The 13,129-nt window shown below is 45.1% G+C and overlaps 2 protein-coding genes across 3 annotated transcripts; one reads left to right on the top strand and one right to left on the bottom strand.

Annotated features, from left to right (window-relative positions):
• The first annotated feature begins 430 nt into the window (after window positions 1-430).
• Window positions 431-1,309, top strand: LOC26533665 (uncharacterized). 2 transcript variants are annotated; one of them, XM_033384231.1, is made up of 2 exons: window positions 431-1,123; window positions 1,191-1,309. In XM_033384231.1, exon 1 carries the CDS (start codon window positions 620-622, stop codon window positions 1,112-1,114), a length of 495 nt encoding a protein of 164 aa, XP_033240122.1. In that variant the 5' UTR covers window positions 431-619; the 3' UTR covers window positions 1,115-1,123; window positions 1,191-1,309. The 2 variants fall into 2 exon arrangements, with proteins under 2 accessions (XP_033240122.1, XP_015041608.2); XM_015186122.2 differs by having other exon boundaries at window positions 431-1,126; window positions 1,192-1,309.
• Window positions 1,310-2,271: 962 nt separating this feature from the next.
• On the bottom strand, window positions 2,272-3,556 carry Cpr12A (Cuticular protein 12A). Its single transcript, XM_001354693.4, has 2 exons — window positions 3,008-3,556; window positions 2,272-2,603 (listed from the first exon to the last, which is right to left on the bottom strand). The coding sequence occupies exons 1-2, from the start codon at window positions 3,369-3,371 to the stop codon at window positions 2,389-2,391; spliced, it is 579 nt and encodes a 192-aa protein (XP_001354729.4). The 5' UTR covers window positions 3,372-3,556; the 3' UTR covers window positions 2,272-2,388.
• Between the last annotated feature and the right edge of the window lie 9,573 nt (window positions 3,557-13,129).

Here is a 13,129-nt window from a genome sequence, read left to right as displayed (position 1 = left end):
CTTCGGCTCGGTCGACTCGTCTTTTCAAATGCAACGACAGTGGCAAGCCATCGAGTCAAGAGACCAAGGCCGTGACCCCGGCACCCCATCCATCCAGCATCCTGCGTCCTGCATCCCGCAATTTTTAGCAACGCCTCTTTAACGCCTTCGCCTCATAGAAGGGAAGGGCTTCCATCGTCACGAAGATGTGTTGCTTTTATGGCAGCCAAGTTCTCGCTTCTGCAATTTCCTTTTTAATTCAATTTTCTTTTTTTCATTAGAACAAATTTCCAGATTCTATTTTCCTTCCTTTTGTAGTTTATTTTAGCAAGTCCTCGTAGTGGTGGAATGCCGCTTAGCTCGATAAATCGAAGAAATCGTAGTAAAACTGAGCGTGAGAATAATCGAGTGCTCTGAGAATACACTGTGACTTGTTTTGAGCACATAAATATTTCACACACGACATTTCACAACAGTTTCGACCTCCAACCGATACACATCACACAATAAGGCCAGAAAATAAGTTATAACAATTGATCGGATCTTAGGCCCACAACACAGCAACAGTACTCAAAATTATTTTAGTAGTATTAAATAGTAGTAGTATTAGTTAAAGAAAAACCTAGAGTTCGTGAGTGCAATGCAGCGCATTCGAGCACTGAGCGGCCGCGAGCATGCTCGCCTTGAGAAGTGGCTGAATATCGAGGGTATCACCCTGAACCCGCGTTCGCTTCGCGACACATACTCCGATGTGCGCCCCGTGGCCCAGATCCTCCAGAAGAAGTACCCTTCCATAAAGCTGGAGTTCTATACTTCGGCCAGCAGCTTTGCTCGACGTCTGCAGAACTGGCAGGTGTTCTCGTTTCGCGATCTGAAGAAACTGGGTCTCCGACTGAAGGCCAGCGATCTCATACAGCTGGCCGAAGGCAAGCCAGGAGCAGTCGACTGGCTGCTGTTCCGCCTGATATTCAAAGAGGAAGAGCCCCCGAAATTCAGAATCTCCTCCAAGGCTATCTCCTTGGGGGTGCTGAAGTCCTTAGAGGAGCTGAACTGCTGCTCACATGAGCTGGACTGCTTGGCAGCGATGACCGGCGCAGAATCTAGTCTGACGTTGGATAAAGATTGGAAGCTCTAGATCGTGTGTATGGTATGTGTTTACCTATGCAATTGGAAGCTTAAAGATTATTTATTTGGTTGTTCTTTTACCCCTAGTATCCCCATCCACCTGGTCAGTGCTGCTCGCAGAGTGCCAACGAAATTTGTTTTGATCTTTTGATATATTTTAAATCCAATAGACTGGTCTGGCAATAAATGATATTAGTGAACGGCATCCCCCCTTTTCTTTGAAAAGTTATTCTCACAAAGACTTGTAGGACTGATGTCCTGATTATGCAACTCTGTGTAATTTGAACCAAAATCAAATTAATTTTGATTGCTCGGATTGCTGGATTTCCTTTTTGGGAGCTCTGCAATTAAGCACAGCGAAATCGAATGCAATCCGACCTCAGGTTGGTTCTTTATGGGCTTTTATGTTTTATGGCTTAATAGTCGGAAGATAAAGGGTAAGAAAATATGCGAGCGAGCTTACGAGTAATCCTGCCCGTCAGAGGTGGATCATTGAACCCGTTTGGCGTCTGGCTTCGCATCCTCGATTCCCTGCGTAACCAATCGGGCCACTGTCTGCACTTTATAAATTTATGACGAACCTTCACACACTTTTGGGATCGGGATTTGGTATTCCATTGCAACTTCCCACTTCCACATCCACATCCATTCCCATTCCCGTTCGTTTCGTCGTTCCTCCTGGACCTGGTCTCGTTTCGTTTCAGTTTTGGTTTCGTTTTCGTTCCTTAATTGCCTTTGGCCAGAAAATCCCTCCGAAAATTGTGTTAAAATGCAAAAATATGACCAGATATTCGATATGTACAATATATGCACTATACGTACCCCAAGGGGCGGGGGCTGCGACTGCGACTGCGACCGAGAAGGCTGGTGGGGGGGGACGGGGTGGGGTCTGCACTTGTATGTTTTATTGCCCGAATCGCTTTGCGGTAAATTTATTGCCAAATTGTCGGGCGACGGCGACTTTCGAAAAATCGCGAAATCTTTTCATCCCAGAGGGGAAGTGAGAACTGAAGCGGAGAGGAGAGGCGTGACTGGGGGACCCTGTAACCCACTGGCTGGGACCCATAAAATACCCAAAGAGGCGCACAAACCACTGGAAACATCTTCAATAATAAATTCATAATTTCTGCAGCTTTGCCTTAATAAATTTTTATTATTTTTTAATTCGCTCTCAATGAACGCAAAAAAATATTCAAAAAAATTAAAATCATAATAATATAATATCAGTAGTCAGGGCACAGAGCGAGGTGAAGAAGAGGTAGGAATAATTACTTGAACCCGGTCTCAGAAGCGCCCTCCCCTGCGACTCGTCGCAGCCCCCCTGGGCGTGGTGGTGCTCTCAGACGGCGAACGGGTAGTGGGGTATGGGGATGGGGATGGGGCTGGGGAGCTGTAGGCGGACTCTGACCGGGACTGGGAGCGTAGTCCGGGCGTCCCGCTGCTGGCCATTGGCACTTCAATGGAGCGCGGCAGATTCGGGTACACCTGAGGTGTGATCGCTGAGGGGGAAACAAACGAAAGATGGAATTAATTAAATTGATTGCTTATTCAAACAAATGGGTATTATTCTTAGTAGAAAATTGATAGAAGCAACATATTTAAATTAAATGCCAAATAGAGGGGGATTGTTTCTCCACTCATCTTAAAAAAGGGATTCTCGTCTTCGCTTTTAAATTTCAAATAGTACGAGGTTGAACTTTTGTGGATCCATTAATCTACAATCTTTTCACATTTCACTATTGCCAAATTATGCTTCATCTATCTATTGGAATCATTATCTTGTGAAATTGTTTATCAAAGAATATCTTTAAGTTTAAAAGGCTCTCAGAGCACTTAAGTAAAAACACTCCCTAACAACATCCAAGCACTTAACAGAACTCATATTCGATTCTTCTATACTCACATTGGTTCTGACGGTATCCAAACTGATCGGCGTTGTAGAAGACGGTGATGTATCGCCCATCCGTCATGCGATAGGAGTAATATCCGACCACCATCAAGGTCTTGACCTTGTCGATCAGGGCAAAGTATCCCCGCTCGTAGCGCGCCGTTCCATCATCCAGCTCGAAGCGGTACTCGTAGCTACCATCCGGATAGCGATTGTCGAAGCGATCCAGTAGTCGCACGCCCCTGTGATCCGCCTGCCTCTCCATGTGGCTCTGTGGGGCAGCACTGGCAGCGGCACTCAGACTGAGACACTGCAGCAGGAGGACGGCCACGGAGACGGAGAGCAGCAGATTTACAGTACTAGTATTGGCCATTTTCATGTGTGAAAGAGTTTTTGAGTGGGGTAGAAAGTGTGTGTTGAGTGGGGTAGAAAGTGGGGTAAAGAGTGTGCTAGAGTGCGTGCAGGAGTGTGTTATATAGTTGACAGATGGAGGAAAGGATGGGGTTTTATGTGTGTGTGTGTGTGTGTGTGTGTGTGTGGGTGAGTGTTTGGTTGGGGAATGTGGGTGCGTGTGCTGTCGCGTGTTGTTTTGTTAACAGTTTAATTCGGAAACTGCGTAACTTTGGCTTTTTATAGTCAACGACAGCAGCGGTTGAAGCATCAGCAGCAGCAGCAGCAAAAGCAACGACAGCAGCAGCAGCAGCAACAGCAACAGCGAAGCCAGCGCCAGCGCTACAACGTCGGCTACAACTCATGAGAGCTTCCGTCCCAGTCGGAGTCGCAGTCGCAGTCCCAGCTCCAGCTCCACACCTACATATATCCACAGAGGGAGCCGATGGCGAAGAATACTGAGAGAAGTGACTGGGGGAGGTAAAGGGAGGTCTGTAGGTACATCTGTCGGAGGAGGCATTGCCGTCAAAAATTCTCAACGCTTAATCATAAAAAAAAATCTTAATTTCATCTACTTATACACATGCTTATCTGGGGAGGGGTCGGGGCGTAGCAGAGCCGGCCCGGACAGGTTGCTAACTGGGCAATTTGGTTGCGCCCCTTTTGGCTCTCCTTCTCTCTCTCTCTCTGCCCCAACACTGCTGTGTGTGTGTTTGCTTTGGGGGCTGTTCGCACCGCCGCCAAATTGGCCGAATCGATTCTCCAGCTCCCAGGGACTCGCACACTGGGCCGAGCCCAAGTCCACGCCCCACGCCCCATGCCCCAAGCATTTGGCCTGGCAATTGATATGGCGGAGATAATCGATTGGCGGTCGGTCGATTGCTTGGGCTTTCTCTGGGTGATTGGGTTTTTGGATTTTTGGGTATGGTCAGTACTCGGCTCAGTTCTAAAAAACTGCTACCAAATTAACTAACTGTTTGGGCTTGTGGGCAGTGGGGCAATATATTTATATGCATTAAAATTATATTTAATCTTCATAAAGCTATTCTTCTGTGATGTCTACGGCTTGAACAAAACCTGTGACCTGTTCAGATCGCCTCGCTTCTTTGAACAGATCTTTAAGATATATTTAAGATCTAAAAAGATCCCAAAAGAATGTATCTAAAGGTTGTCCCAAGTTTTGTTCTTCTTTTGGAAGCCTTTTAAAATGAGATCCCATAATGGGATCAATCAAATTATCATCGTATTATTTACCACTGTGCCTGGCAATCGTGGCTAAAAATACTGCAATTTGTGCACCCTACAATTTGGCCAACAAGTACGTGCCGCCTGTCAGCGAGAGAGCGGCTTCTATGTGGATGCACCAGCTGGAACAGGACCTGGACCAAGAGCAGGAGCAGGAGGAGCTCCCCATGGTGCATGCCTATGGAATGAATTGTGGCGATCAAGCTGGCATCGGTGGCAGTGGCAGTGGCAGTGAGGCGTCCATTGGACGACGAGAACGGGAGCGAGACGATGGAAGCAGGGCGTCCTGTGGCCAATTAGGGCTAATTTATGATTTCAATCATTTCTTAATTGCATTTAATGTGCAGCGATTTAGCGAACAGGCAGGCCTGGGACCTGAGACCAGCCTGGTGCCTGATGGCTGCCCCGCGGGCCAATTGATGATACCAGCAAGGAGAATTAGTGGCGGGCAGAGGGGCAGAGAGCGGGGCACTACTTGGTCAGTCGGCCAAAGTTAATGATGTGCAATTGAGCCTGGGCCCCAGAGCCATCTTCGGCGCTGATGTGCCTGCCCCTGCCCCCTGTCCCTGCTCCTGTCCGTGCCCCCGGCTTTTGCCGCTGCTCTCGGGGCAGCTGTCAATATGTCGACACGGAGTTATCGCCGTTTAATTAATTTGCCCACACCTCAAAGGTCACGCCAATGCATTAAACATGTTTCTCCCCCCCGCCATTCTCCCCAGCGCAAAAATTATTCATTTTTATGAAATTTATTTATTATTAATTTTCAGTTATGGCTGCTCTGCGTTCCCGGTGTTTGCTGTGTGGAGTGGTGCTGTGCTGTGGAGTAGATTTATGGCCAGACCGCACTGACAGCACAGTGACAATTGCAGTCGCAGTGGCAGTCGGGCGAGTCACTCACTCATTCAGTCACTCATTCAGTGAGTGAGTCAGGCAGAGGCAGTCATTCAGCTATTCAGTTATTCAGTCGTTCGGTCAGGCACTCTGTCAGTCAGTCAGGCAGGCAGTCAGGCAGAGTGTCACAGAAACAGAAATGCCACAAAAACGCTCTTGCTAAACCTGGCAAAGTGGCAACATCCTGGCATAAGCTGATTTATTTTTAAACGTATTTTATCTCTGGAAGTGACAAAGCATTCATTCCAACGAAACAAAAGACAGTGCCAGTCCAATGCCCAAATTAAAATATGTACAAAAAGTGACAAAATGTTTGCCAAACTTGTTGCGCCCTACCCAGCCATGTGTACCATCTGAAGGAGATGCGAAGGTGGCATGCGGCATGTGGGGTGTGGGGTGTGGGAGAAGCAGACTCATCAGCAAGGTCATTTGTTTTGTATGTCGATGACAAAGACAATGTCCGAGGGGGAATCAACAGCCAACAAGGAAAATGGCCAAGAAGGCCGCTGGGCAGTCGTGACAGGAAGCAGTTCTTGGCGCTCTGTCTGGCAGGGCAGCTTGTCCCTGGATGCTAAATGGCTGGAACAACAGTGCTGTTTGTCATTACCCCCAGGTTGCCGCTGTGCATTGGTTATTTTCGGGCAGATTACTGCATCCTCCTGGTGCTCCCATGGTGCTGATGCTGCTCTTGGCTCCCCAGCAACAGCAGCATTGGAGGAGCACAAACTGCAGCAGGGGTAGCCGAGCCGAACTGCCTGCCTTACTTTGGAGGTGTCTTGGTTTTTGTGTTGTGTTCTCAGCATTGAGTTGACGACGTGCCTCGGCTTTCAGCACATACCCAGGCGAACAGTGGGACGAGACCTAGAAAAGACTTCTAAAATAACCTGCCATAACGGACAGCTTTCACACTTACACTTGGAAACCAAATAACAAATAGTTACGATACAATATTCAGTGTAGGCGATAGATTTCTGGATCGATCTGAATATATATTGATCAAATAAGATCACCCAATTCAAGCATTTAAAAGTAGGCACGTCTTATTCAAGACGATAATAAACTTCGTAGTCCCAAGAATACTCTTCCTACACTTCACACACCCATACCACATATCTTCCCACATTTGATATATGTTTTTGATCTACTTGCTAGATCCAATCGTAATAAATATGGAAAAGCTGTTGCATTTGCATTAGCCAGAACCAATAAATAAATAAATACAAAAATATTTGTATTGATTGGAGCACTAAAACACTTCATAGACACACCAACAGAAATGTGTTTTATTGGGATATCTTTGGGATAAAAGTTCAATAAAACTACACAGGATAATGGATACCAGATGCACCTTTCATTCCTCAAGATGTTATAGTCTTTCAGATCCTAGACGATTCTTAATGCAGGGATAATTTGGAAGGGTTTTTTGGCGCCTTAAACCACTGTCGACAGACGGACACTGTCGATTGCGCGCAAGTGAATCCGCAACAACAAACACGGCAGCGGAGGCAGCGGCAGCGGCAGCGCGAATGAATTGCCCCCAAAAAAATCGCATGGCAGAGAAGAAGAAGAAATCGCACGCACACAGATAAAGATACAGATACATCTGGAGATAAACACACGGAACAGAACGGCCAGAAGAGCGCGGTGTGGCCGGTTGCTGGTGGCAGGGGAAGCGAGGGAAAATGGGTACGAGCCAAGTTACACACAAATAATGTACAAAAGTGGCTTATAAACAAAATTTGTATGAATGGTCCATGTAGCGATGCCTGCCCGCTGCCTGCTGCCTGCTGCCTACGTGACATGACATCCCGAGATACAACTTGCTGTAGACCCCACTGGGTAGGCACCCACCCCCTTGTCCCCTGTCCCCTTGGCCTTGCCCCACTGAAGAGTACTACCTTTGGTCTGGAGCACTTTGCACAGTTTTTTCTCTTCTTTTTTTTGTGGCTTTGACTGTCTGTTGCCTGCCTGTTGCCGGCGCTCTGTCTCTGGCTCTGATTCCGACTGTCTCGGCAATGGAATAATTCCCATCAAATCACGTCTCTCGCTCTCTCTCACTCTCTCGGCGTCTTTTTGCGGTGCTCTTCAAAACTGAGATACAGATACAGATTTGCTGGTGGCGTTGCTGTTTTTGGCTTGGTTTTTTTTTGTTTTTTTTTGTTTTTATTTTTTATATGATATGCCGAGCATCTCAAAACAATTTGTAAGACTTAAGCAGAGTTTGTTTGGTGTCTTGCATAAATTATAAAATCCGCATGTTGAGTGCTCGAGCAAAGTTAAGGGGGGAAGGGGAGGAGGAGAGGGAAGCGAGCAGGAATAGGGGTAAACTTGACAGAGATAAAGATATACACTACTTATCCATAGACACGCATCTGTATGTAAGAGCACAACTTCTAACGGGATTCGGAATGCAAAAAAAAAACATGTGTGTTTCAGTATTTCAATAAAATTTTCCAATTTTAGGGTAAATCCTAATATATACAGATAGATCTACCCGCCATAGAGGCAGACACAAATGTATCTCTCAATTTGCATAAATTTATTAAGCGGCTAAGCCAGGACGAGATTCGCAATTCGCAATTACCGAAAGTATGGAGATATTTCCACCGAGGGGCATGCGTGGTCAAATGTTGCAAGAATGCAGCATGTGCATTGCCCCACTAATATGTATCTTGCGGATGCCAGACTGGACTTTACCACACCGCACCGAGGCCCCAAAAACAGAGCTACACACACACACACAACTAATCCAAGTCAATAAAATGCTAAACGTAAAAAGGGGCATGCACCAAGGCATGCATGCCGCCATTCCACTGCCCGTTGGCCCCCTCCAGGCCCCCCTCTCGGACGACCGGCATTGCTGACCAAGTCCGAATTGCAGCTGAGGTCTCCATTAAATCTACATTTTTACACACAGCACCCAACCTCCCCCCAAAAAGGGACCACCCCGTCGACTTACTCACACTCCCAGTGTGTGTGTGTGCTTCTGTGAGGTATGTCTGTGTATCTCTGTGCTGGTGTGTATCTGTGTGCCCGGTTACAATTGAAATTTACGCAGAGCCGCATTATTAATCTCAAGATTAGATGAGTCTTGTTTTTGATAAACTGAAATAGGAAATGTTTATGCTTTGCCTAACAGTACCATGCATAATCATAAATACATACATATGTAGGTCCCTCTTCCTCTTCCCCTCCCTCTGTGGCTTTCTCGCCCTCTCACTCTCTTTATTACTCCGCCTCACTGTTGGAGCCCTGGTCGGTATGTGGGTGTTACCATATGCCAGAGAGAGGGTTGTACTCATACACTGGGCGAAAATATTGTTGGGGGCTCCTGCGGCACGTACTTTAGCAGCTGTACCTATGGAAACCGCATATATCTGGATATACAAATACCTACGCATACCTACGGTACACATGTAATACAGAAAATAACAAAATAAATTCTGGGTAATATCTAAAAATATTTTCCCAAAAAATAATATTTAAATAATTCATTCAAAAAGTTATGAAAATCGTATTGTTAATCTTAAAGGTTCCAAAATTATCTACAGAAAATAAAGAACTATGCGACTATTTTTGTTTATATATTTTTCATTCATAACAGTATCAAGCGTAGAGATATAGCGCCTAGATTGCATACGAATATTAGCAATATTGACTCTGCTTTTGATGATGATGTACATATGTATGTGTGCATATACCTTGAACGATTATTTTAAAGATTATGTTCATACTTAGTAATCGGCTTTACTTCAGTGTAGAGAGTGGAGTGTTTGCCCCCGAAATTTGAGGCGCAGACTGAAAAATACACACGCTCCTACCCCTACCCCTACCCCTACCGCTACCGCTACCCCGTGCAGTAGCAACGGCCCCCATTGACCCGTCTGGAGGAGGATGGTTTGAGTATGTGCCCAGCTTACTAAAAACCCACAAATGTCTTAGCCGTTTTTAGTTTTGCCTTGCTTTGTGGCTTATTTTTGTGGTATGGGTACGAGTATTTCGTTGTCGTTGTTGTTGTTGTTCTTTGCTTTTTATTGTATTGTGTGTGTGGTTTGATACCCCCGATATAAATCTGGAAAATGCCGCAGTCACTCACACACGCAGCACTCGCACTCGCAGACGCAGACGAAGTCCCGCAGACTCAAGTCATTCACTCAGCGGCATTCACTATCCTGCAATGGGTCAACGTTTGTTTTTTACACCCGATACTCAAAATGAGTTTACGGGTATATTCGATTTGAGGTGAAAATGGATGTGTGTAACGTCCAGAAGGAACGGTTCCTTCCCACCCCATAAAGTATATATATTCTTGATCAGCATCAAAAGCCGAGTCCATTGAGCCCTGTCTGTCTGTCCGTCCCTATCAGCGCCTAGTGCTCAAAGAGTTGCTAGAGCAACGACATTTTATATCCGAACTTCTGTGATATCTCAATAATTATATTATACATTTTTTTATCCAAAAATAATAATTATTCAATAAAAATCAAGAATAATAATTATACAATAAAAATCAAAAAATAATAATTTGTCAATAAATATACAATAAAAATACAGAATAATAATTATAATAATAATTATACAATAAAAATCAAAAATAATAATTATTCAATAAAAATTTAAAATAATAATTATAATAATAATTATTCAATAAAAATCAAAAATAATAATTATTCAATAAAAATCAAGAATAATAGTTATTCAATAAAAATCCAAAATAATAATTATGCAATAAAAATCAAGAATAATAATTATATTAATAATTATTCAAAAAAAAATCGAAAATAATAATTACACAATAAAAATAAAAATTATTATAATAATAATTTTATGTCTCTCTGGCACGCCATACTGACTCAGTATCGGGTATAGATGTAGAGTTGCGGTCACCGCAGCAACTCACAGCGTTGCCCCTCGTTTGTTTTTTATTTGTTGTTTGGCTTGGATTTGGATCGGGGGCTAATCGCACGTCCGACGCTCTTCACAGTGGGATCCATTCCATTTGTGGTTGAAAGGCTGGCTGGCATTCAATTTGTGTGTCGGCGCTTTGAATTTTTTATCGGACACGTCAATTATGGCCATTACTCAATTTACTTATTTATTTCCTTATTTATTTATTTATGAAGAGAGGAAGCCGAAGCCAGACATGGGTCGGATCTCTCTCTGGGGGCTTCATCGTAAGGTGTCTGCTAACGAGTATGCTATGCTACATATGTGTGTTGTTTGCTGGCTCTGCTTTTGGGTGCCCGATGAAGATAAATTAATTTGCGCAAATAGCCAAATGATGATGGGGCCAAGGGTCAGGCGGTTGTGTGCACTTTTGAACCACCCCCGCCCCATAAACATTTACATAAGTAATCAAGTGGACAAGGGTCATCGATGACCCGAACGGCTCTTTGCTCGTATAAATAGCCACAAGTGTTCAAATCAAAATCGAGATTCGGCACTCAAGCCTCAAGTGACAGGCGGGGCGGGGGCGGGGGCAGACATGACTCCTTCCTCCCCCCCCCCCCCCCCCACATGAGAGGGGGGTATCCTCTCGATGGAAATGTGAAACATACGCTGTTTTGGGCTCGTGCATTCATCAATCTAATCCTTCACTTTAGCATTTTTGGGTGAGTGGAACTTTTGAGGGATCCCTGGGAGTTGAGAGGTCGGAGCCATTCGAAAAATGCTAATGCCGCCGAAAAGAGGAGAAGCTCAAGTGAAAGTTCCTGCAAAAATGAAGAGTGAATCCAGTGCAAAGTCTATTCAATCTTCATTCCCAATTCGAATCGCAGTCATTGCCATTGCCAGTAGATTTTCCTCCCATTCTGTGGCCCGGGCTTTGCTGGAGCTTCGTGTGGGGCAAACAACTTTGATGCAGGCACGGAACATAAAATACAAAAATACGAGTACAAAAAGAAAGAAAAAACTGAGAGACCGGAGCCAAAAAAGAAAAGGAAAACTGCAGCCAAGGTTAGGTAGGAATTGGAGATGACAGCGTGACAGACGATGGGCGGAGATGGTCACGGAGATGGTGTCGACCGGTGGATACCCAAGGGAGGAAACTATTGGGGAAAATCACTATTTTCAACCTATCAACCAAGAGCTAGCGATCATTTCTGGGAAGAATAGATGGTGCAGCAGCCAAAAGGGGTCCAACCCTGGCTGGATCAGAGCACGGCGACAACTCTGGCCAGAGCAGAGCCGCAATTAGAGCCACCAACAAAGCACCTTTGGGTTGACTCCTGCCCGCATTGGGATTCGCATTCGTATTCGGATTCGCATTCACATTCGTCCATTCATTCAGCCATTTGCACACTCAATTCATTCACACTCAGTCGCCGGCAGGACCTCCTGGTCTTGCCATTCATTAAATGGGCATGGCTGACTCGTAAATACACACACAAAAAGGGGAGGGGGGGGGGGCAACGGGGAGATGATGGCAGCGAAAAGGAATCCCTGGCCCGCATTGGATTAGTAGCGAAATGAATAGCTGCAGTTATCCTGCCCTAGACTCTGGTCGTTCTTCTGTCCCACTCCCGGTCCTCTAGGTCCTGCATTTTACGAGCATATGTGTGGATGTCGATGCGCGTGTGTGTGTGCATGCATTTGTGTGCGAAGGTAAGCAGCCATGTCTTACATGCAACCGGCGGAAGGATGGTGAAAAAGATGGAGACAGAGCTGGAGCTGGAGCTGCAGCTTGAGTTGGGAGTTTTATGAATGCTCACCGATTTGCCGCCGACAAATCTCTTGGCATCGCCACCGCCTGTTTACATAACGGGCCACCCACCCAATTCGGGCGTTCTTACAGAAACCATTTAAATTGAAACCAGCAACACAGCAGTAACCAGGCAACCTGGCAACCTGGCAACGAAGAAACAGAGCAGCAAGACCAGGACAAAAGCCAGCTGGCAGCCGGCAGATTGAGGCACAAATGTGTTTTTGTCAGTCGCCTCATAATGTCTCATCTTTTGGCCATCAAATTGGGGCAGGCACCGCCCTCCAGTAGATGTCTGTGACACCTCGAAACTATTTGAAATTGATTAAACAGATCTGTGGGCGGGTGTCTGTCTCCTTTCTCTGAACATGATGTAATTATAGGGGCTACAACTGAGCCAAAGACTGAGGCTCTTTGAGGTATGCAAAGTGTGTGGGCACAAGTGAAGGATATCGAGTATCAATGGATTTGTCAAATTTAAATAGCAATCGCCCAATCAAATTACACTACTAAGTAGGTGACTTAGAAGAGCTCGAGTCCTTGGAATTTGAGAGTTCTTCACAGGAAAACTAAAGACTTGAAGATATTACTCTCCCTGGTTGTAGAGGCAGAGAAGATTTAAATTAAATGACAAGCAATGTGTGATAGGTCGAACGATTTGGATACTCTTTCAGATTGACTGTGTCTTCGAATTTTAATTTATATATATATTTTTTGTATATTCTTTTAAGAGCTGGCAAAAAAAAAAGGTGTTATAAATATATTATATATATGTGTCTAGAGATGAATGATAGAGATGAAGATGCAGATGTGGCTGTAAGTTGAGAAGTTAGACACATTTCCCATTCAGGATGACTTGTGCCGCTCCAGGGGAGAAATACTTTGGAACAGGGCCACTCAACTGTGTCGGA

This window comes from Drosophila pseudoobscura, chromosome X (genome assembly GCF_009870125.1).
Source record: "Drosophila pseudoobscura strain MV-25-SWS-2005 chromosome X, UCI_Dpse_MV25, whole genome shotgun sequence".
Classification (NCBI taxonomy): domain Eukaryota; kingdom Metazoa; phylum Arthropoda; class Insecta; order Diptera; family Drosophilidae; genus Drosophila; species Drosophila pseudoobscura.
This window is presented reverse-complemented; position numbering and strand designations above follow the sequence as displayed.